Source organism: Thermobia domestica, chromosome 4, assembly GCF_964235325.1.
Source record: "Thermobia domestica chromosome 4, izTheDome1.hap1.1, whole genome shotgun sequence".
Lineage (NCBI taxonomy): Eukaryota > Metazoa > Arthropoda > Insecta > Zygentoma > Lepismatidae > Thermobia > Thermobia domestica.
Genome location: NC_137457.1, coordinates 311,803,551 through 311,828,717, shown reverse-complemented (window position 1 = coordinate 311,828,717; position 25,167 = coordinate 311,803,551). Strand labels below are relative to the sequence as shown.

Below are 25,167 nucleotides of genomic sequence, written 5' to 3'. Positions count from 1 at the left end.
AGAGGCAGACGTGATAGCTATATCAGGCGTGGTATTTGATTCAGGTCTGGTTGGTTTAGGAAGGTGATGAAAAGTGCCCGTCGTATTGGTGAGAATGAAATTCAAAAAATGAGTTTGGTCTCTATTGGAACGACTATGGAAATTTATATCAGCTAGAATGATGTACCGCTGAAAATTGCTTGATATGTATTGAAAAAAATATAGAGGAATTGGATGCCCTGGACGGACGTAGATAGTGGCTACTGTAATATAATCGGATTTATAGTAAAGAGTGATTACTAGATTTTCTGGGAGGTTCTGAATTGCTGGAGTGTGGATACGATATGGGATGTGAGGTGAAAACCCAACAGCTACCCCGCCATTTGCCCGACGTGCTGGTAAAGTATTGTCTTTGCGAATGATCGTATACCCCGTTATTTTGCATTTCATTTTAGGAGTCAGATGCGTTTCGTTAAGGAGAAAAGCATTGACTTTCTCCTCGAGTAGCAGTTGTTCAAATAGTATTTTGTGGGTGCAGAGAGAGCGTATGTTAACAAACAGAAAAACAATACCCATAATGTCCATACTGTGATGATCTTTAGAAGGTTTGTGAAGATGGGAATGTATGAAAGTAGGCAGTTGGACCATTGTAAGTCGCTTGGAACTGAAGATGGAAGACTGATTGAACAGCATACTGGACGTGTTGTAGAACTAAGGGACGTGGAAACGGATGGATGTTTTGTAGAGTAAGAGTAATGAAAGCAAGAAGCTGTTTAACAGTTATTGGTTGATCAGATGTGCTGGGATCGGAAGTTTGATTCTGTGCGTCATGCATTCTAAGTTCAGGTTTTGCTTCTTCTGGAGTAGGTTTGGCCTTGCATTTATAGCTATAGGCTGGATGACGTTCATGACAGGTTGAGCACTCAGGTGGCCGTTGCATATTTGGACAAGAGGCCACCGCAGTAGCCACATTTAAACGGATTTACGCATTTAGGTGTAGGATGAGTGTATTCCTAGCATCGATCGCAGCGTATGGGAAGAGGAGGTGATGTTTTGGATGGTTCCACTCTATGTCTTTGCTTGTATATGAATGCTCCGTGTTCAAGCAGGTCATCAATAGTTTTCTGCGACTCTGTCAGTACCCTGACCATATAAGTAAGTAGCTCCTTGATTATTCCTAATTCGAATGCATTTTTTGAAGGTGTAGTTCCTCTTCGACTTCTTCGTCACTGTAAGACGGATCAACACCGCGGATAACTACGGATAGAATAGGAGTTCGTCTAGGTGGTGGCATTTGTTTCTTACGTTGGTCGTTCAGTTTTGTGAGTTTTGCTGTTTTTCCGAATATCTCAAAACTATGTTTGTCTCTAACTGTTGTTGCGAAGTTAGGTAATGGCGATTAAATGATATATCCGTTTTGAGTTTGTATGATCTGTGTGATTTCAGTCCGTGGTCTTTATTTGAGAAGTTGCTGAAGTAGAAGTTTGGTGTTCCGGAATTTCGGATCATAATCCTGGAGTAGAAAGTTATGAGTTTCTATCCGTTGTTTCTGAGGAAATCGTTGAATGCCATCAACAATCATAAGGCGAGAGCTGTCGTCTGAACTGGCGATGCTGATATTGTCATCATGATGTTTTTTATGAGGTGGAGATTTTGAATGAGATGCTGGGTCGCCGTCAATAGGATTACCCACTAATCCTTGATCGTGATGTGAAGTTACAAAAGCGTCCTTGTAACTCTTGCGCTTCTCTACCTTCGTAGTGACAATAGAAACTGTAGGAACTGCAGCCGGAAGACCAGGATGTTGTCCACTGGCCATAGTAGCTGGACAAGATGATTTCTAGAACGCTGTGTATGTGTGTAGCAGTTGTCTGTTGCAGTATAGATGATGTGATGAGATGATGAATGATGGAGCAAAAGCTCCCAAAAATTAGTACACTAATGTGCACGGTAGTGCAGCCTCCACTCGGGTGAAACCCTTGATCTCTCTCACTCTCTCGCCCAAAAACTGAGAACTGCCACGCTTGCGTCCACAAACGCGTAATATTCTCAGCCTAGACTTGACACTACAGGAATGCCTCTAGTGAGAAAGCTGGAAACCAGCTAAGTATGATGTCGACAATATGTAGAACAAAATAAGATAACATCAAAACATAAATTAACAAACAGTGAAAATAAACAAAAATCAATTGATTATAGTTTTCTCGGACACCGTAACTTTAGCTTAAGTTACATGACCAACGAATTCGTTTAGGTTGCGTTGAAAATCATAAATCGGAATACTACCTTGCGCGTTATTTACATCTACAGTTCTTTGTTTCTTATTTTGAGAATTTGTGCCATCTATGGAATTTCTACGAAATCTAATTCGAGGGAAATTAGATCTAATGATTACATGCTTCCTAAGTGTATTACGATTCTTATTATTGTTGCTATTAATATTAGGTTCGCTTACATTATCGGTGCATGTAAATTTAAAATTACTTTTTACATTGGGATCACATTTTACTCTCACATGGATATTTCGAACTTGTTTCGATTAAAGTTAGTTTGGTTCAGGTTAGTACGTACTGTATTGCACCATTGATGGATTTTCAAAATTTTGCAATGTCATACCTAGATTAATGAAGTCAACACATTGCATCACGTTCTGTATAAGAACCATCGGATTGTCCACTATTATAATTTTGGCCTTTTCGCTGAGTGAACATTTCAACAGCTCCCAACTCAACCGACCAATCACTACAAGCATTGGTGGGAACACACGTTCTCTCTCTGAATTTCACGAATACTGGAATCAATTTTCTTCCTGCTACATGAACCAATGTCGTGTACATATCATGAAACGATTCTATTACAATTACTTCATCTCCAGAATTAATATCATGTTGAATATATCGTGAATACAAGCAGACAATAGCATTCGCTAGACGAAGATGACCATAACTTTTCGTACATTCATGCATACCAAAATCTTCATTACAACCAGTATCAGTAAGGCAATCAAAAACATTAGAATGAAGAGAAAAGTTGCGATGATCTGATCCAACCAATACCGCATTATGTTTTTTGCGAAAACTCAGTAAATTTCACCAATGCAAACTCAAGATATGCATTTTCTGTTGTTTCTATGGAAGGTTCAGGTTCATTTGGAGCATTCATGTTAACTTGTGATGATATTTCTTCAGTGAACCTACGTAGTAGTTGTTTCATTTGTTCCATTTGTTGATTCATTCGGTCACCAAAACCTTGCCTTAGTTGTCCAAACTGCTGTTTAATGAGATCGGCTAGATCTCCCTATTACCATTTGATTCAGTTGCATTTTCAATATCAAGAAGACTCATTTTGATATTTCTGAAAATTTTTCTGCCACTCTTTAATAAAGTATACTCCGTTTTGATTTTTTAGTAAAATCACTACGTAGCCTTAAAATTAATCTGCAATCCTGAAATTAATTATCTAGGAGATTGTTTACTTAACTTCACACAAATCTCCTAAAATCCTGAGGCGGTAAACCACCATATTTATAAGACGCCCACAGTTCATATATATTTATATAACTAAGGCTACTGATGTATCAAAATCCCTTTTACACACTGCATATCTGATATTACCTTTTATTGTAGTACAAAGCAAACTTAAAACAAGAACACTCTTTAAAAATTGTACATAGATAGATTTCACGAGATGGATCCTTTGTTATGCATTATTTATTTTTCGTTGCTACGACAACTAAAGTCACATCGTAGAAAAACTATCATAACAAAATATAATCGCATAACAACCAATGATGTTATAAATAGAGGATTTGCCCATGTGTATCTTCATCCTATTAAATCGATGAAGCCAAAAACAACCGAGCATCGGCACGTCTGATTGGTTACTTTCGTTTCTGCCATCGTCTTATTGGCTACTTTCGTTTCCGCCATTATTGTTGGCTCAAAACATTTCGATCCTATTGGGCGGAGTGGGCAGAGTAGGGGTGGCGAAACTGTGACGTATGGCTTCAAGATTTTGTTGTAAGAGCAGATCCTCTATTTTATAAGATCCTTGATAACAACAGAAAAGAAATTACCTTCTATTTCTCTTTTTATATTCTTCTTCCTTTCTTGAACAGCTTGTGCATAATTTAAAAGTACATTTTGCCCATAAATACAAATAAAGATATAATAAAGATGTTGAAATACAAATATCGTTGTAAATTCGCGGAGACAAAAAAAAAAGTTTCGACTAAATATTACCAGAAATTTCCTGATTTCAGTCGACATTTAATTTCTTCGTGGATATAGTTTTGGTCTATTAATATTTATCCTAGATATCCACTTTATCGAAAGTACTATTTGATGTTTTGATACATCCATAATTTCGAGTATTATGATCCCGGCGAACTTCGATGTATTTAGTTTTCTCTGCATTTACTTCTAAACCCATGTCCCTGCAAGCGTTTAATAAAACCTTTGCATTTATTTCTATTGTTCGCCTATCATTCCCTATTAATTTACATCATGAGTATACGCCATAACCTGGTGAATACCATTCAACTCTAGGCCCTGGTTGCTAACTTTGATTTTCCTTATAGCGTAACAGAACAAAGTTGAATAATAATAGGAACAACGCATCTCCTTGTTTCAGGCCATTCACGATGTGAAAGCTCGTGAACAAGATCTTCGCACTTAGATTTTACTTTGAGATTCACTTAAACACATCTTAATTAATCTAACTAGTTTTTTTGGTATTCCAAATTCTGTAAAAATGTTGTATAATATTTCCTTCCTAACCGAGTCGTAGACCTTTCTAAAATCAATAAACAATTGATCAATAAATACTGGGTCCCATTTCTTTTCTGGAATTTGTCGAATGGGTAAATGCCTGGTTGATAACTGATCGATTGCACCTAAATCTGCACTGATAGTCCCCAATAATTCCATTTGCTTATGGAATAGATCTTACTAATAGGATGTTTGAGAGGTTCTTAGCCTGAGTTACTCGTATCCTAGAAATGTGAGTATGGAGAGGAATGGAAAGAATTAGCTGGGTTGAGCGGAAAACGCATGAGAGAGTATTAGGAATGGTAGGGAAGAAAAGAACAATTTTAGATATTATTAAGAACAGGAACAGAGACTGATTAGAACATTGGCTAAGAAGGAACTGTATCATGAGGGACGTGGCAAGAAAGAGAGGGAGGGGCAAAGGAGACTACAATTAATGGACGATATCAAAACAGAAAAATCGTAGGTGAAGAGTAAGAGGTTAGTGGAAGATCGTCGGGCATGGAAGACTCTTAGTTTTAGCAAATGACCTGTCAATAATAGCAGAATACCTATGGTGATGATGAGCCCCCATGTGCTCGACAAACGAAGCTTTATCTTTTTTGTGCTGAGAATAAACCGAATATAATAATATTGATGTATCATTTCTTATTTTCATTCAAAATTAAGCGATAGATTTTATTTAAAAGTGCACTAGAAAGAAACAAATGACATATTTTATATCATTTGGTAAAAAGAAATGGAGGAGGAGAAGGATCTCGATGTTCCTCACATCAACTCACATCAAAACAAGAGGAAAGTTCATCTTATTACCGATTTTGAATTTCCTGTAATTATGTTATACTAAGTATTTGATACACAAAACCATAAAAGTTAGATGCCAATTACATCTGGCGAAATTCTGTTTACGTATACTGTACATCATATTATATTAAATTGTTATTAATATAGTCCCTTGTACCCGTACCTATTTTCGATGTTTGGATCAAAAGATCCAATATATTTCAATAAAAAATGTTCTTATACGCCTTATATCAGGAGAACTACATAGGGGAAAACGGAGTAATAGCACGCTGTGTACAATTGGACGCATCCCTGTTTAGAAAGAAGCAGAAGGAGAAGAAGGTCTGCATGGTGCTCACCCCTACCTACAACGTGCCCAACGAACCTCACTTGAGTGGGAGAGCACTGCAGAGAACGTACGGTACTATGGAATACTTTGTTTTTCTTCAAAAATTTTACTAGTTTTCTTCAGTGCTTAACTTCAAACTTACTTCTGAGGTACGGTATTTTTGTAGTCAATATGTATGAATAGTCAATTTAGATAAATATAGAGTTAGTACTTTATTATAAGGTTTACGCATGCCAGTCAAGAACAAACAAAAAAAAAAAATCAAGATGTCCTGATTTAGGGTAATAGCACGCATTAAGGTTAGTGTAAAGGGACAAGTTTTGCCGATAGATGTCACTGCAGTCTTCGTATCCCTCCCATGTATTTTTTACCTTTCACGAAAATTTACAATTTCTTTTATAAATTTCAACCTACTGACTTCAAATTTTTAGAGAAGGAACTTCATAAACCATGAAAGGGAACAGTCCGTGCCGATTTTTTATTTAGAATTTTCTTCATTGTTGAAACAGTTCAATTGTTAAAGGTTTGGATATCAATTTCAACAATCAGGCCATTTCAACAAAGAAGAAAATTATAAATAAAATATCGGCACGGATTATTGCCTTCAATAGATTATGAAGTCCCTTTTCTAAAAATTTGAAGTCTGTAGGTTGAAACTTGTAAGAGAAATCGTGAATTTTCGTGAAAGATAAAATATACATGGGAGCGATACGAAGACTGTAGTGCCATCTATGGGCAAAACTTGTCCCTTGAAACCAACCTTAACAGAAGAGTGCGTGTGATTAAAAATGCCTCATCAGGCTTTGAAAAGTGTGGTACGTTCTCCATGAATCCAGAAATTTTTCTAGATGCTGTGTTTTGCTGCAGGTGATAAGTGCTGTTGTCAGACTGAGGAGAATATGGAAGAAGACCTTACTCATGATGCAATGGACTCTACGAAACAAAAATTTAGTGACGTTTCTCAACTGGCAGTCGCTAGACCATCAAGGGAAGTCACCAATTCCGAAAAGTTCTCCGCAATAGTCCCATTAACAGCAATTTCTCCAATTCCTAGGCAAAAACCATCGTCAGTGAAGCAGAAGGGAAAGCACCAAAGCTCAGAAATTCTAACAGCAATGCGTCGTAAGGCTCTTCTGTAATAAAAAGATCGAAGAAAGCAAATACGAAGAAAGCAAAGCAATACAATAGCAGTTTAAGAAAGAATTTAACTAAGAACTCAATTGTTGCATGCTATTACCCTCAACTGCAGGGTAACTGCACGCAGTGTAAGGTTTCAAATTTCCGTCTGCTATCTTATAACGGAGAGTAATTACGCAATAGTTCCGAGTTATTTCATAGTAAACATATGTAGGTATGTACAGCACTATTCATTCGATTCCATAGTGCTCTGTCATTGCTGTTCTGAATAATTAAAAAAAAAACGCGTGTCATTACCCCCTTTTCCCCTGTAGTGTATCCAAACCCAAACTATCACTTAACTCAGTATGATGTGCTTATTCCGTAGCAAATACGAAAACTCGATGTAGGGATCGATCAAAAATTCTGCGGCCCTGATCGAAGATCCAATACATTTCATTCAATCAAAAATTTTCTTGGACGCCTCATATCCGGAGAACTACATACAGTGTAGCAAAACCGAAACTATCACTTAATTCTGTATGATGTGCTTATTCCGTAGAAAATACGAAAACTTGATTTAGGGGCCTTTCAAAAATTTTGTGGCCTCTGATCCAAAAACTAATTATTGGACAAGACTGCAATCTTTTGAGGCTTTTTTTTATTATTTCTAAAATTCTTGTTTGATTTTTCCAGCCCGTGGGAAATTCAATCAAACCATTAACCAGTCTGACAGGTACGTAGCCAGGATTTCGTAATGGCGGGGGGAGATGTGACATGAAATACTATGGTTATCATACCAGGGGCTCGATCATACTAAAATATTTTACTGGCAGCATATATTGGTTATTGGTTGGTTTATTATTTTATTATAGGACAATAAAATAAGGATATGTTAATAAGTATTTTAATAACAAAATATGAAGAAATCTCGAGTAAAAGAATATAAAAAAGTATTGAAAAAGATTTACAATAACTACGTTTCTTCCTCTGGTCATTCAAGTATATGTATAACAATTTTCTTTTCATTATTATGACCTCAATAATTACAAAAAGTACATATCCACGATTATAAAAAGTACATACCCAATAATGTCTTGTAAAATATTTTACAATATCTGCGTTCCTTTCTCTGTTGAATCAAATCTTAACAGAACTTTCTTTCCGCATAACTTTTTGTTTTTATTATTCCATCAGCTACTGTCTGTTCCAAATGACAGGTTAAAGGTGCAGTAGAAAACTGGTTCTGAAATAACATGTTGGATACTGCAGAGAAGCAATGACGAAAAATTATGATTAAAAATGTCCACACTATTACAGAGTGGCTCTATGTTTTTTCGAAAGCTTAAAATTTCTCTGACTAGTAGCAGAAATTCTGAGAATTCTGAAATTTCAAATTCCCTGATTTTTTCAATATCTAACGCTCATTCGCCACCATATATTGCAAGTAATTCGCCTAATGCGTTCCTCGTAAGGCTGGACTGCAGAGGCAACAATGACAAAGGCATATGCCGACAACCTGTGCTCAAGTTTGCATCTTATTGGCTAAGGCGTATATAACTTGTGATTTGGAACATACAGTAAAACACACGTAAAGAAATTTCTCATTCCGTCTAACAAATATTTACAAAAGTATTCTCTTTTTCCCTCTTCGTGCTATTACATTTGACACCTAGTCAAGGGTGAAGGGCACAGGGTAGTATGCAGATATCAGCCTTGCTGTAGCTTTTTATTTTTAACGCTGATTCTTCTTTTTCTCGTTTCTTTTTGTTTCATCCTTTCTTAGTTTTTTATTTCTAATTCCAAAGAAGGGTCGTACCCCCCGGATCCACCTCTTGGCTACGTCCCTGGGTCTGACCAGTGGCATATGTAATTGTGATTTTCGGGGTTTAATCCCTCTTCAAAAAGATATTACGTAAATATAAACATTTATCATATTGGCATATGCATATGAACACCAAAATATATAAACTTGGCAGGTTGAACCCTCCCTCTCCTTTTGACAAACTTTTGCACACTCAATTGGGTCTGACCACTGAACGGGGCTTTCAGAGAGAAAAATCCCCTATAAATTGCGCTGGATAATGATGAGAAAATAGGGATTCTGAATCTTTCTTGTATTTCACCCCCTTCATTTTGGTGTTGTCTACGGGCTAGCTGACAATGTAATGTTTCTCACCCAAGAGGCACGTTTCAGTTTGGTTTGTGTTCTTTTAAAACTGGAACACGAACAATATAGATTATCTTAGTTGTAGTTAAGCTTTAGCAAAAACTTTTTATCTTCGCATACAACATAGCGATACCGTTACCATGATACTTCGGTCTCTGAGTCAACATTTTTATCAGCACGTTGTAGAGACCGGAAAGTTTTCTTGTGCGAAGGCGTTTTATTTGCTGATGATCAAGAGTCAGCATTACAACTGATCGATCTTCTGCTAAATAGCCTACTTGTCAATTACATGTTATTTTTAATCATTACGAGGTGTGGCAATTAAATAACGAGACTGCCCACCTCCTGTCGCGCAGGATCTTGGTTGGGAGGTAGCTGACGATGTGTTGTTGATCTTGAACCTTCGTGAGCAGCCACTGTTTGTTTAATGATTCTGAAAGCTTTTCTTTTCTTTCCAGGCTTGCATGAAGAGGACAGTGTTCTGTAGTAATGCCGGAATCATGGTGAACAGTAAAGTTCAGCAGCGCATTAACATCAAATTTCTGGTGAAATTAAAAAGAAAAAAAAAAAAGACGGATTGTTGTGCAATCTTACAAGAGGTGTATAGTGACAATGCTATGTCACATGTGCGAGTTTTCGAATAGTACAAACGATTTTCAGAGTGTAGGGAGGAGGTTGAAGATGAGGAACGACCCGGCCGCCCTTTGATTTCAAGAACGGACGAAAATGTTCAAAAAATTAATGAACTTATCCGGAAAGACAGACGTCTGAGCATTCGGATGATCCCAGACATGACGAACATTAACAAAGAGACAGTAAGACAAATTTTGCATGACAATTTAAACATGACAAAAGATTGTGCAAAAATTGTCCCGAAAAACCTCTCTCAGGAACAAAAAGACATTCGGAAAACAATTTGCTGTGGCGTCATGGAACGACTCAAAGCAGAACTAGACTTGCTAACATGTGTCATCACATGTCATGAAACATGAATTTTCCAGTATGACCCCGAGACTAAGCGTCAATTGATGTACTGGAAGACTCCTACATCGCCAAGAATGAAAAAAAAAAAAAAAAAAAAACACGAATGAGCAAGTCCAAAGTGAAGGCAATGCTCATCGTTTTTTCGATATCAGGGGTACCATCATGACTGAATGGTTGCCTCAGGGTCAAACGGTGAATCAGACCTACTACAAAGAAGTCCTAATCAAGCTGAGGGAAAGAATAAGGAAGAAGAGACCGGATTTGTGGAAGAACGGTGTATGGATCCTCCACTAAGACAATGTGCCTGCCCATAATGCCCTTTCTGTGAAGCAGTTTTTAGCAGCCAAGAGCATTTCTGTGCTCGACCATCCTCAGTATTCCCCGGACCTGGCTCCCTGTGACTTTTGTCTATTCCCAAATGTGAAAAGTGCATTGAATGGAACACATTTCCAGTCTGTAGAAGAGGTGAAACAAAAAACGGCAGAGCTGTTGAACAGAGTGAAATCTGATTAACTATAGCATTGCTTTGAACAATGGAAGGCTCGTATGCAGCGGTGTATAGATAGGGGAGGGGAGTATACTGAAGGGGATAACAGTCAATTGTAACTTTCTTTGCAACACATCACATTTATGATACGTCTCGTTATTTAATTGCCACACCTCGTATATATTAGCAGCATATATATATATATATATATATATATATATATATATATATATATATATATATATATATATATATATATATATATATATATACAGAAACTGTTACACACACACAGCGCATAAAAACATTGCAACTTCCGATTTTATTATTTATTTATTTATTTTAGCAACAAGGAGTGATTTTGTAAACGTCAAATCCTAATAATAATAAAAAGAAAACTTCTTACTCGCATATTTTTTCTCGCTCGACCCTAGCAATAGGAACTAAATACACGTTTCTGATTGGTTGCATTTTGCAATTGTCTAAATCTTCTGGTGTATGTATTACGTATTATAGTAATAGAAGAAAATTTGTGACTTTATTGAAATTGAAGAAGCAGCAGCTGAGGTTAAATTTATATCATAGGGGTCAAGATGGAACAAAACGAGCCCTGCGGGGCTTCTAACCCGTTCCTCCTGCTCCTCCTTTTCCTACTACTACTACTACTACTACTGCTACTCCTACTTATGCTATGGATTCGTATAGCGAAACTGCACGCGTAACGTAAGCAAAACACTTTTTTGGGTATTATTTTTATTTTTAATGAAAAAAGTGTTATGAAAATTAAAAAAAAAAAAAAACTTTCTTTGGACCGGGTTATAACCCACGGCAAAAGTTATGGTTATTACTAGCTCGTTGCGCTAGTACGCTCAGTCACGAAGACCGACAATTGTACGCGTTTGATTTCTGCTATATGTATGCTATTTGGCAAGAAACGGATAACTTCAACCAATCAGAACCGCGTATTTAGCTCCTAAGGCTAGGGTTGAGCGTGATTAAAAATATGCGCCTCAGTCTGTGCATTAAAATAATCCTAATAACAATCAGTCGCGCTAAAAGATGTCGCCACCTGCGCTATAAGCTCTTAAACTGTGCAGCCAATTTGCCGATTTAAAACTATTGTTACGATTTAATTGAGTTAAGAAAAAAGACTCATAAAAATGATTCGTGTGGAGCATTGTGCTGTATGGGGCAGAAACATGAACACAAAAAATGATTAAAAATGACTGGAAGCTTTCGAAATGTGGATGTGGAGAAGAATGTGGAGAATTAGCTGGGTTGAACGGAAAACGAATGAGACTGTCTTCGAAGTGGTGGGGGGGAGGAAAGTTTTAAATATTTGTAAGAGGAAGAGAAATTGATTGGGACATTGACTAAGAAGCAATTGTATTATGAAGGATGTGCTAGAGGGTATGGTGGCAGAAAAGAGAGGGAGGGGACGAAGAAGACTACATTTAATGGACGATATCAAAATAGAAAAGTTATACATGAAGACAAAGAGGTTAATGGAAGACCGTGGGACATGGAAGTTTCTCAGTTCCGGCAAGTGACCTGCCAATAATGACAATAATTATGATGATCATGATGACGATTTAATTAATTGTAACTTAATAGCCTTTGCTTCAAATGAATCGTTTCAAAATAGGATAAAATTCGGTAACCATATTTACATTCACGGGCGTTTTTGGCGGGGGGGACGAGGGGGACGCGTCCCCCCAATATTTAGAAGTACAAAGTATTCAATATTCTATTCTAATTAAATTTATTTACTAACGACAGAATAACATATAAATAATAATAATTATATTTATTTGGAATATTATATTCAGGCTGTTTATAACAGAGTTCTTGATATGTCTCAGGGGGTCCGTGAACGTAAACAGAAAGATAACAAATGGAATCGAAGATAATAAATAGGTTGGACTAGGTACTACAATTTAAATCACTTTCTTTGATGTCCCCACCCCCAAATTTTACACACTAGAGACGCCAGTGTTTACATTTGAGAATAAAATATTTGTGTAACCGTCTCTTTAGTCTCCTATTAATCTAATTGTATGTGTTCAGTACAGACAAGGTTTAGTTACTACAATCACTCTCATTTTGTTCAAGGACGATGGACAAAACATATTACTTAATGTATTCTTTGGGGTTGGACTCGCACGCATTTTGATGTTGATTCTTGATTATGCATTATTTAGTTACATGTACAGCAGGTTGAAGGGTTGGGTGCACCAGCTAGTATATATTAATGTATGAAATGATATTTATACCCAGGAGGGAATTTAATTCTTAGGATTCAGTGGCGTAGATAAGGGAGGTTTTGGTATAAAATTATTTGGTATATATATGCGGTATACCAATACCGTATATACCGATTTTCAAAGTGTACTTACCCTATGAAAAGCGGTGCCGCCACTACCGGTTGTATTCTATTGGGCTATCCTAGCATTATGGACTATCGCCCGATATCGCAATTTCCACTGCAACAATCTTTGTTGGCATACATGAATTCTATCTCATTTCTCTGTGCTGTTTTCTATATTTCAGTGAGGGTTATATTGTAGACTCATTTTAACAGTTCAAGTCGCATAAATCAATTAGTCTGGTGTTAGTGTTTTAGTAAGTCTGGTGCCATGAAACGGAATAACAAAGAATTCCAGTTTCCTGTCATGATTAAACCCGAGGAGGTGGGAGAATGCTTTGTCCACGTGGGCTTGCACCTGGTTTTTGTTGGCTCCGTACAAATGAGGGATATCTTTCCGAAAGATTGAGGTTATTATGGATTCTTGGAAGTAGGAAACATTTATCTTCACGTTTTAGTCCATCTTTTATTCTTCCAACTTCTCTTCGTAACCATATCCACGGACAATCATAATGATTTGTAGCAAGAAACTTTCTCTACATTTACAGTATAATTCGGTACGTCCTTTGCCAGAGATGTCATTGTAGGTAATTGCTACAATTTTAGCATACGAGTGAAACTAATGTAGTACTCATCCAATATGACTACCATTTTCCATTTTGACCCCCCCAAGTACGCGAAGCCCAGTGGTGTTGAAAGATCCATGACCAAGAGTGACCCAGTAACTTGGACAGACCCATAACCCGGAGTAATACAGACCTGGATACAACGAAACATCGACATATATACATGAATAGTGTGTGTAATGCTGTTAATATGTCTAACACATGGTTCTCTCCTCTCTCTCTATCTCTCTCTCTCTCTCTCTCTCGCTCTCTCTCTATGTCTTCTCACTAAAACTATAACTTTCTTCCCCGTTTGTTGTTTTTGTCTCTGTGTGTTACAGCATTGCACTGAAAGATAAACAGTAAACCTATCAAACTATAAATGCGTGATAATCACAAAAATGATCCTCCTTTTTTCTTATGAGATATACTCAAAGTTAACGTCGTCACTGAGTATATTGCGTTCCTCGCAACCATTTATATAAATAATTTATGAAATGCTTTATTAACCCTCATAAGAGTCATGTCCGTTTAATATGAAAGAAAATGCTTTTGCAAAAATAGTTGTTTGGCAACTATATATGAAACAACAAATGGTGTGTTACTAAATTGAATCCTCATGATGTCAGTTGGGTGATTTAACGACTACCATTTTAACATTCTACTCCAAAGTGCAATGGATTTGAAGTAGCGCCAGGAATGTATCAAAATTTAGCAGAACTCGGATGACATCTATTACGTTGAATTAACATCACCACTTTTGATGTGTACAAGTAATCTCTCTTGATACGAATACTCTTGGTCTAACAAGTTCTAAGGGCCTTATGTTATCGCGGAAATCAGATCCGTCTACTCTTCCTCCAAAATACTCTTCCTTAAATACTTTATGATCTTCTTGTAAAGAATATAAAAATCTAAGGTGTCCCCATCAGGATCCTGCCGCCTACAGTCGGACAATTTGTCCATGCCGACCAGATGCCGCGGTCGGATTGCCGAAGCCGGACACCGGCGTCTTTCCGCGCGATTTTCGACTGCGACGAGCAAAAACAGAGTCGTTCACTAAAAGAAAACAGAGAGAGTTAGAAGGTAATTCGTTGCTTTAAAATACGAATTAGGGTTTATATTTCCATCTTATACAGCTTTCTAGAAACAGTCGACAGAGAGTGGCACGACGACTGCAAAAAGACACTGCCGGCAATTTCTTGAGAAACGACGTCGGCGAAAGTTTCACTATCGCGTACCAGCGGCAACGAATCGAATTTTGGAAAATGAATAGAGCCTGTATCTTCTTTAATGATGGAGTAAAAATTGAAACTGTCCGAAGGTTTTTCTTGTGGGTGGACATACGGAGTCGGCAGAAAGTCGGCATACAGCGGACGGAACGACAGCGACAAATGATGTTTGTAAAGACGGCGAAACGCTGACAGCGTGCCGACCCTAAAAAAGGTAAATGTATGAAAAGGAATGTAGTAAAGGGACTGCACGTAAAGGATATATGAGAAGTAAATTTTTAAAATTAAATTAGCGGCAGTCTGCCACCGTCGACGGCGGCAATCTCTCTTGCCGAACGCGACTTCCTGATGGGGATGTTTTCAGCTTCAGAAAGAGATGAAAATCTGATGGAGCCAAGTACTGTGAATAACACGAATGTCACAGAAAATCATATCTCGATCCATTGATTTGTCGATTGCAACGACACTCGTATAGAGGGAAGGACTGTCATGATGAAGATCAGTTTCTTGTTTGGTGAACTCAACATTTTTTCCTGTAGATAGTGAAAAAAATACATAGTATACAGTAGTGATGGATTTATCAGATGGAGAATAGTCCATGAGAAGGATATATTCTATATCCCAAAGGAAACAGAAACCATGAATTTTCAGACAGGGTCCACACACACGGTCTTCTGTGGAGGTGGTAAATCGAAAAGTTTCCATTGTTTTGACTTCTTCCTTGCGCGTGATTTTCGATATCAAGTAATGTATATCAGCAGAGTTTTCAACTTTGATAAAAGACTACTGTAGAACCTGACAGCGAAAGGCAACCTAATGTCATATAAATCTGGTAATTTTAGATTTATTAGGTTTTTATCATTAAATTGGTACGTACCTGTATATACAGCATATATTCTCAGTTCCGGAGTTTGCCGGATTTTTGAATGCCAACCTGTACTCCAAGTCATAGTCAAGATATTAGGTTGATGCATAATTCCATAGCGTTTTAAATATAGGTTTGCTAACTTTATTTGTTTAGTGTTTTATTTATGAAATTCAGTAAAATACAGTAAAAATTTAGTTAAATTCAGTTAAAATTCAATTAAAAACTTGACCAAATCAAACAAGCACCTATTCAACAATTTAAGCTCCGTCATTGTCAATAACTTTCTCCCAACGTTGGGGTAGTTTTTGGATCCCCAATGTGTAGAAACCTGTTGGTTTTGAGTTTAGGAAATCTTCAATCCAAGTTTGGAGATCAGTTTCATATTCGAAGTTGTATCCTTGAATGTGATTTTAAATGGAACGAAAGTTCTTGGCCACATTCCATCACACTAGCCAATTCTCTTGGTTGTCTTGTGTGGGTTTTCGCGGATCAAATTGTTTAAACGTTCCTCATCAAAGTAGCAACGATTGCATTAGTTCCGTACACTTTACAGATGTTCCTAGCCGCATTTGCTGAGCTTGAACCTCGGTTAAACTCGTACATCAGAATATGTCGGAAATGTTCTTTTTTCTCGACCTGACACTCCGTCTTCAACAGCGAAGAAATAGCAATCGTTTGTAACAATCTTGCTGAGAACTCGAATTCCACAAGACAACACTCTAAAGCAAACAGTGACAATGTAAAAACCTAGGATGTTATAAAATAGAGAATATGCCCGCCCATATGTATCTTCATTCTATTACCTCAATGAAGCCAAAAAAAAGGCTGCTCTTGTTTCCGTCATGAATGTTAGCCCAAAACATTGTGATCTTATTAGCGCGGAGCGGGCAGAGTGGAGATTGTGAAACTGCAAGGATGTAGCCAGCAGGTTTGTGTAGGGGGGCCGTCGTTTCTGAGGGAGGGGCAGCTACAATGTACAAAGCCAAAAAATGTGTTGCTGCTAGTGTTTTTGAGACCTGAAAGAAAGGAAAATTTTGGTTTCCTTCTGGAAAACTAAAAACACTATTTTAGCCTCTTCTTCTTCTTCTTCTTCTTCTTATTATTATTATTATTATTATTATTATTATTATTATTATTATTATTATTATTATTATTATTATTATTATTATTATTATTATTATCCATAAATTATATTCAAGAGTTTTTATTATGCTTAATCAAGAATACTGCCCGGGACCAAACGCTATACTTTTGTGCACAACTATAAAGGTAACCAAGAAAGTTCTGCCCTTTTCGTGGAGGTCTGTGTTCAATTGGACCTCACACCGTGAGTTGAATGCCAGTGGAGCGAGTGGAGGCGAACGTCAGTTGTTGGTGTGGGTATATCCAACATACTACCTGGTTGAGGCAATTCAGACACACCGTGAACTTGCGTAAAGACAGAGGGAACATGGGACATCCATAGAGCGTCATAAGAGCATGTATGCTGAACAAATTCAAATGGAGGTCAAACGCCGCTGTAGCGGGACAGAAGATATGCCAGACCTTTGGTGAGGGTGTCGTGACGACGCGGACATTGCAGCGATGGTTTAACAAGTTTAAGGACGATGACGAAACACCCGAAAACACCACGTGCCAGAACACCAACACATGTACAAAGAGGAACTGGGACTACAATTCAGTATGTGGAGAAACCATTCGGCAGCACATCCATCAACTTGTGAAGCACTACAAGTTGGGTCGATGGGTCTCTCATATTTTGACTCCTGGCCAGAAGGCAACGCGGCAGTCACCTGTGTTTATTTACTGTTTCGGAGCCATTTCTGGACAGGGCGTTGACATGTGATAAAAAGTGTGTCCTATACGAAGCTCCACGGTGCCGTCATCATTGGTTAGCATCCCATGAACCGATTTCAAAACAGCCGAAACCAGCACTGTACCAGAAGAAGATCCTTCTGTGTATTTAGTGCATCGTGCATCGGGAACTGCTACCAGCTGGTCAGAGTATCAATGCAACTGTGTAGTGTCAGCAGTTGAGCTGTGCTCAACAAAAACTCAAAACTCTGGAGCCATCACTTCTGAATTGCAAATGGACCCTCGTTTAGGGGCCAACGCTAAGTCCCACGTGACTAGGATAACTCAGACACCATTTTTCGCCTTGGATGGGAAACAATATTGCAACCACTATATTCCCCGGGTATTGCACCGTCCGATTATCACCTGTTCCATTCTTTGGATAATCACCTTAGAGGACGCCAGTTCAAATCCCTAGTAAAAGTCCAAAATGCTACCGCGATGGATTCCATGGCCTTCCAGAACGTTTTTAGAAGGTCGTCGATGCTGATGGGGACTATTTTTGATCTTCCAGGTTAGGTCACATATCGATGTTCGAAGGTGGTGGGTGAAAAAGCAGCAAAACTTTTCTTGGTTCCCTTTATATTTAAATTTAAGACCTTGTATACAGAACCTATCTACACAAGACTGATTTTCTTTGAAATTTCACTTAATTTCTTTACTGTTTCCTGATAAAAATATTTGTTTATTATTCGTGACTAAAAAAACATAATTACACTAGGTAGAAATAAGAGAGAGAACGAATGAAATCCAAATTGAATAAAAGCATTGTTTCTCACCAAATTTTCCATCCTCTATGTCTTTTAAAACACTTGTTAAAGCATATAAAAATATACTGTACTTACAAATCAGTTTAGTACCTTTGTTTTATGGCTGTATTTGTAGTACCTTGTTAAAACGTTTGTCTTCAAACTGTCAAATATAAATCGCAGTAAATTGTGTAATCTGCTGTCAAAAAAAAATCCTATTTTTCGATCGGTATAAGGAAGAAATACTATACTATACTATTTTGGTATGGAAAAACAATATTTCTCCATAGTATTTTACCATAAATTATTAATTGTCAATAGACTTTGTTACTTTTAAATGAATGAAGCGAGAAAATTTTACTATGATGTTTTAAAAGCTGGTCATTTGGGGGGGGGCAGGAAACCATTTGGGGGGGGCCAGGCCCCGATGGGCCCCCCTTGACTAGACCCCTGTGAAACTGTGACGTATAGCTTCACGATTTTGTTCCTCTTCAGATTCTGTATTTTATAACAATCTTGGTAAAAATGGTAAACAAATGAACAGCAATATAGTGTTGCTAGATCAAATCAGAACGCTACGAAATTATGACTCAACCGAATGTAATAAACTATTACTCATTTAAGAATTTATCTTAATAATACGTTCAATTTTATGTTCGGAATAACCTTAAAAGTGCTTTGAAAAATCCTATTTAAAAAGTTTTATTTAACTTACCCGCTGGATGGTTTCACTGGAAAAATATTTTTAAGGGCTTTCTTATATTTTGATACACCTCGCCCAGGTATATATTGTGAGATGGGAATTCCAGGAGAGTTCAACTTGTAACCATATTTGGATGTAGTAATGCCGCCAACATAATAATGGGTTCCCACGCTGAAATAGAAAGAAACAGGCATAAGTATGTCAACATTATTCATTTTTGCAGTATCAATAATACGGTATTATTGTTTATGCTATCACATTACATATACGTTTACCCTCTTATATGAAGAGTGTGGAGGAAAATATTGGTAGGCCTAATCCTATTGAACTTAAATGAAGTTCCTTTTCTCGTAGCTGTATGGTAAGCATACGCTTCTTTGGTGCGGGAGATCCGGATTCGATTCTCGAAGTAGTTCATGAACTGATCCAACGTTAAGAGCCTGACATACTAAAAATAATACAAAATTTATCATTTTGCTTTTGGTTGTTTATTCATAAGTGAAAGGAGATAATGAAAAATAACTTACCATAATCATAGATAATGTTATTCTAAAACAGAAAATATGAACCTGAAGAATTTTCAGTGTTGCCATCCATAGAAATTACAGTGTTGACAGAAAAACAACTCCCCCAAAATCTATTTGGTCTAGGAATTAATTCGTGCGGTTGGTACGCACACATTGAAGCTGTAGTACAAACACAAAATACGTAAATACCTTAAGAAAAATATTGTCCATCGCTAGCCACCACTTTCGCCCATCTGTCAGGCAATGTACGGATTCCGTGGCGAAAGAAGTCCTCATCCTTGGAAGCGATCCAGTCAGAGACCCATGTTTCGATATCTTCTGAAGAAGTAAACCGCTGTCCAATCAAATCGTTGTTCATGCAATCGAACAAGTAGTAGTCTGAAGGAGCAACGTCTGGTGAATACGGCGGGTGGGGTAAAACTTCCCATCCGACATTTTCTAAATAGGTTTTGACCGGTTTTGCGACATGTGGGCGAGCGTTATCATGTTGAACAATAAGTTTATCATGTCTGTTCTCCCATTCTGGTCGTGTTCTGGCCAGAGCTTGCTTCAAACGCATTAATTGTCGTCGATAACGTTCTCCATTCATAGTTTCACCCGGTTGCAGCAGCTCATAGTACACCACACCTTTCATATCCCACCATATGCACAGCATAACCTTTGCACAGTGAATATCTCGTTTTGGTTGTGATGGACCTGGTTCACCTGGTTTCACCCAGGCCTTTTTTCGTTTAGGGTTCTCGTAATGGATCCACTTCTCATCACCCGTAATAATTCGATGCAGAAACCCCTTTCTGCTCTGTCGTTGAAGCAGCAATTCGCAAATGGTTTTTCGTCTTTCAACGTCTCTGTCTTTCAATTCATGTGGAACCCAATGTGACATCTTTTGAATCATTCCCATGGCTTTCAAGCGTTTGGAGACTGTTGTATGATCAACGCCTAATGCTGCTGCAAGTTGTTCCTGCGTTTGACACGAATCCTGCTTGAGCAATGCTGTCAATTCTTCGTCTTGAAATTTTTTTGGCTGTCCAGCTCGCTCTTGGTCTGCCAAGCCGAAATCACCACTTCTAAACCGTGCAAACCACTTCTGACACGTTCGCTCAGCTAGAGCATGGTCACCATACACTTCCACCAAAATACGATGACTTTCAGTCGCACTTTTCTGCATGTTAAAGTAATGCAGCAGGACACCCAGCAAAAACACTTTATCAGGCACAAATTGAGCCATGTTCACTTAACTACAAACTGGTGTTGTTGACGCTTTAATCCACTGCCCTATACTACGAACGATACGCGATGACAGGGGTTTGCAACACATGTGTGGATACACGGAACTGTGGTACGCTCCGTTCGTTGCGCCATCTCTTGTCCAACCGCACGAATTAATTCCTAGACCAAATAAGTTAATTATTACGTATGACGTTGTCTTGGAATTCTGTGAACTAATTTTTAAATAGCATTATTATTTAATTTTAATAACTGTATGTTAAAACTATTTTGTTTATTACAAGCTAAATACAACTATTATTTTAAAAAGTATTTCACAGGATTCCAAAGCAACATAATACGTAATCAAATGCAGTTGAGTTCGTTCCTCTAATCGCTCCCTTAACTCTCCTCTAACCGCTCCTCTAATCGCGTCCCCACAATCATAGATTTCTGGGGAAGTGTTATTCTGGTAGCACTGTAATTTCTATGGATGGCAACACTGAACATTCTTGAGGTTCACATTTTCTGTTGTAGAATAACATTATCTATGATTGTGGTAAGTTGCATTTCATTATCTAATTTCACTTATGAATAAACGAGCAAAAGAAAATGATAAATTTTGTATTATTTTTAGTAAGGAGGCTCTTAAGTTGTAGATTCACGCAGGGGCGTCATTTAGGGGGGCAGGGAGGGGCATTTCTCCCCTGAGTTTGAGATGTATATAGATTTTATCGACAGAATAGTAGTAAATCAGTGAAAAACGCGAAATTCTACTAATATCAAGGAGTCTTGCCCCTCCAAGCAAAATCTGAAATGACGCTCCTGGATTCACGTCTCATATATTTGGGGAGGGCAATCGCCTCCTAGTTTGAGAAACATATATTTTTTAATAAATTGTATACAAACATATTGTGTATATTAATAAAGAAAACATGAAATCTTAGGTTGGTAGATATTCTTGCCCCTTCCTCCTCCCCCCCCTCCTTCCGCCAACTAAACTCCAGCGCAACCAACCACTGAAGCAGTTCGAAAAAAAATGAGACAAATTTCGTTAGAAAGTTAATGTAATTCATTTGTTTTCTTTATTGGTAGTTTAATGTGCATTTTCAACACCTTGGTCGTACAAGATACGAACCTTCAGTTTTACATGCAATCCAAACCAGGCACGGTCCCATTGGATCTGGAAATCGGATCCGAGCTTCCCTCATGGAAAACGAAAGCGCTCACATTTAGCCACAAAGGACAACTAACGAAAGTTACTGTTCATTCACAGTAAAGCAGTTAGGGAATGGTGTTTGGTCTGCACAGAATGGGAATCAACTTATCTCGATTTATTCAAGATAGGAACTTTCTTTGTCTATATAAGCTTTGAAAGATCCAGTAAGTCATGGAATGACTTTCGAAAGTCCTGGACTGTAATGATGTTCAAGATCCTCATCACTCCTTTCTGGATGGTGGAAAAAATAAAAAAAGGCACACCTTGAGTGGTGATTTTAGTGTGGGAGAAATAAAGTAATCACAGGAGGATAGATCTGGCGATTTCCGTGTTGTGGTAACACATGAACACTTTTCAATTAACTTTTAAATGCAGTAATTATTGTCTCAAGCTTTTCAGTGAACCTTTACCGTAAAATAAAGTAATTGTCATCTCAAACGCCTCAATTAAACTTTACCGTAAAATACAGTGTGAATTGTCTCCAACTTTTCAAAAGACCTTTACATGCAGTAATTATTGACTCAAACTTTTCAATGAACCTTTTAAATGCATTACTTATTGTCTTAAACTTTTCAATAAACCTTTACCGTAAAATATAGTAATTATTGTCTCAAACTTTTCAATAAACCTTTACCGTAAAATATAGTAATTATTGTCTTAAACTTTTCAATCAATCTTTACCATAAAATACAATAATTGAGGACTTGCTGTAGAAAACAATGTAAGTGCCACCTTGAAATTGTTTCACTTATTTTATTTTTTAAATACATACGTTTATACCTTAGATTTTCATGCATATGCTAGGTTGTATTTCTAAGCAATAGTAATTTTTGTGACCCTTGGGCACAGTTTTCTATCTTTTGTCTCTACTGTTACAGTAACTATTGTTTTTGGCATTTTTTTTCTACAGCAAGTCCTCAATTATTGTCTCAAACTTTTTGAAGTGACTTTCAATATGAGCTAGCATAATTCCCCCCCCCCCCATATTATTTGTCTCACTTCTAAAGTAATATCTTATCAAATGTCAACAAAAATAATACACAAAACTCTTCAACATGTTCCTAACCTGTCAGCCAGTGATTCTGCATACAGGTATTCCCGTGATCCATCTACTGACTCGGGAAGTAATCCTGTATCTATTGTCCGTGCGGAGCGTTCGCTATAAGGACTATAATCTGCCATGGTTGCTCTCCTATTTGTTCATCTGCATTAAAAACCTACAAAGAAAATAGAAGAAAAATATTAACATTCTCGTACATATTGTTGTTCAGTGGTGGCATTCACGTAGGACGAACCGAGGCTCTGCATTTCGGAAAGTTCTAATTTTGACTTTTGAAAACATTTATAGATAATAATTCATTCAATATAAGTTTTCAGGTCTCGGGGCCGCGGTGGCTCAATGGAAAAGCGTTCACCTCTGGTGCTTGGGGTCCCGGGTTCGATCCCAGTCTCCACCAAGTGAACTTTGTGGTGGACAAACACCGTGTGCGTGGGTTTTCTCGGGATTCTCCCACTTTCTTCATTCCACCATTTCATTCATTACTCATCATCACTGTCTCCTTTAGCCTAACCGGCATAACCGTGGGACGTAAAACTCAAAGATTTCATTTCATTTTTTTTCAGATCTACAAAATCCGAGAATAGGCGTAAATGTTTACAGTTCTATAAGTATCCTATTAGCAGAACAACACACGTACCGTATAAAACAAAATATTTTGATTTTCATCGTTCATCTAAATGTTCAACGTATTAGTGATTCTTGTTGTCATTGAATTTTATTAGAGCGAAGCTCCTCTTTACTTGACAGGCGTTCGTTTGTCCGGATACTCCTTCGAGATGCTAAATTTGATATGATGATTCGAGAACTTACGCTGACGAGGAAACCAATTTGGCTTGGGGTCCGGATATGTGTTACGGGAGACAAAAGTAGGAGACATGTATTTTGTCGTTTGGGCCCATACGCAGAAATTTCCGAAATACGGGGCCCCAAATTGGCCCTACATGCTACAACTAGGAAGCGAATGACGTTACTTGTACACGCCAATTAATCGGTCCAGTCTAGTGTACACATATCCGGACCCCAGCCAAATCAGTTGTGTACAAGTAACGTAATTCGCTTCCTAGTTATAACATGTAGGGCCACTTTGGGGCCCCGTATTTCGAACATTTCTGCGTATAGGGCCAAACGAAAAAGTACGTTTCTCCTACTTTGGTCTCCTGTAACACATATCCGGACCCCAGCCAAATCGGTTGTTTACACTTGGGACCCTTTCCTCGTGACTGTTGGAAGGGGTGGCATGCCCCGATTGGAAATACCATTGAGGAATAATCGAAAAATGGGATACCCACATACTTAACCTTGGAAAAGCATTTGGCGGGTGAACTCTCATTGTAAACAATGAGAAATAGAATTTTCAGCATCAGAAATAGGGTGAAGCCCTTTTCGTTTTGTTCTACCAACACAATTTTGCAGTCATAATGCTTTTTGATGATTTCCAAACTCAACTATTTACATGTCGTGTTCGTTCGCGAAATGATACAGTAAAAAAATTCTATGAATAATCAATACAGCTCGATCGTTTCGCTCAAAATTTGCAATCACTGCGTACCTAATATTATACATGTCTTAGCTAGGACCAAATACGAGGGACATACTGAAAGTCGTGAGCAACATGTTTTCACAACCGTAATCTTTAGTTGTAAGTGAAACCATATATCATCTCAATCTACAGGCTTTTCTTTCTTTCTTTCCAGACGTTGACGCTGTTTGTTGCTAGCACGTGACTACAGGCAGAATTTCCAAAATGGCGGGCAGCGATGTTTCGTTTCTACAGCGTGCTGTGATTGAATTCCTTGTTAAAGAGGACCAATCTGCTTCTGAAATTCAGCACAGGCTGCAGTGTGCCTATGGATATGTGTACATGGATGGCAGCAGTGTTAGGAAGTGGGTGAAACATTTTAAGGATGGAAACTAGGGATGGCCACAAAGTTCCGGTTCCGCGAGGAACCGGTTCTTGGAGATCCGGTTTTCAGAACCGATTCTGGAACCGGTTCCGGACCTGGATCCGAAAACCCGGTTCCAGAACCGGATCTTAGGAACCGGTTCCATACCTGGATCCGAAAACCCGGTTCCAGAACCTGATCCTAGGAACCGGTTCCAGATCTGGATCTGAAAGCCCGGTTCCAGAATTGGATCTTAGGA

The 25,167-nt window shown here is 37.9% G+C and overlaps 1 protein-coding gene across 2 annotated transcripts in view; it reads right to left on the bottom strand.

Annotated features, from left to right (window-relative positions):
* LOC145684317 (ATP-binding cassette sub-family C member 5-like) overlaps positions 1 to 25,167 on the bottom strand; it is a 247,495-nt gene that overhangs the window by 156,637 nt on the left and 65,691 nt on the right. For both annotated transcript variants that reach the window (XM_081756504.1, XM_081756503.1), the window contains exons 2-3: positions 23,032 to 23,182; positions 19,026 to 19,184 (exon numbers count right to left, since the gene is read on the bottom strand). In XM_081756504.1, the coding sequence (XP_081612630.1) occupies positions 19,026 to 19,184; positions 23,032 to 23,147 (275 nt within the window). In that variant the 5' untranslated portion in view covers positions 23,148 to 23,182. The remainder of the gene's footprint in view (positions 1 to 19,025; positions 19,185 to 23,031; positions 23,183 to 25,167) is intronic.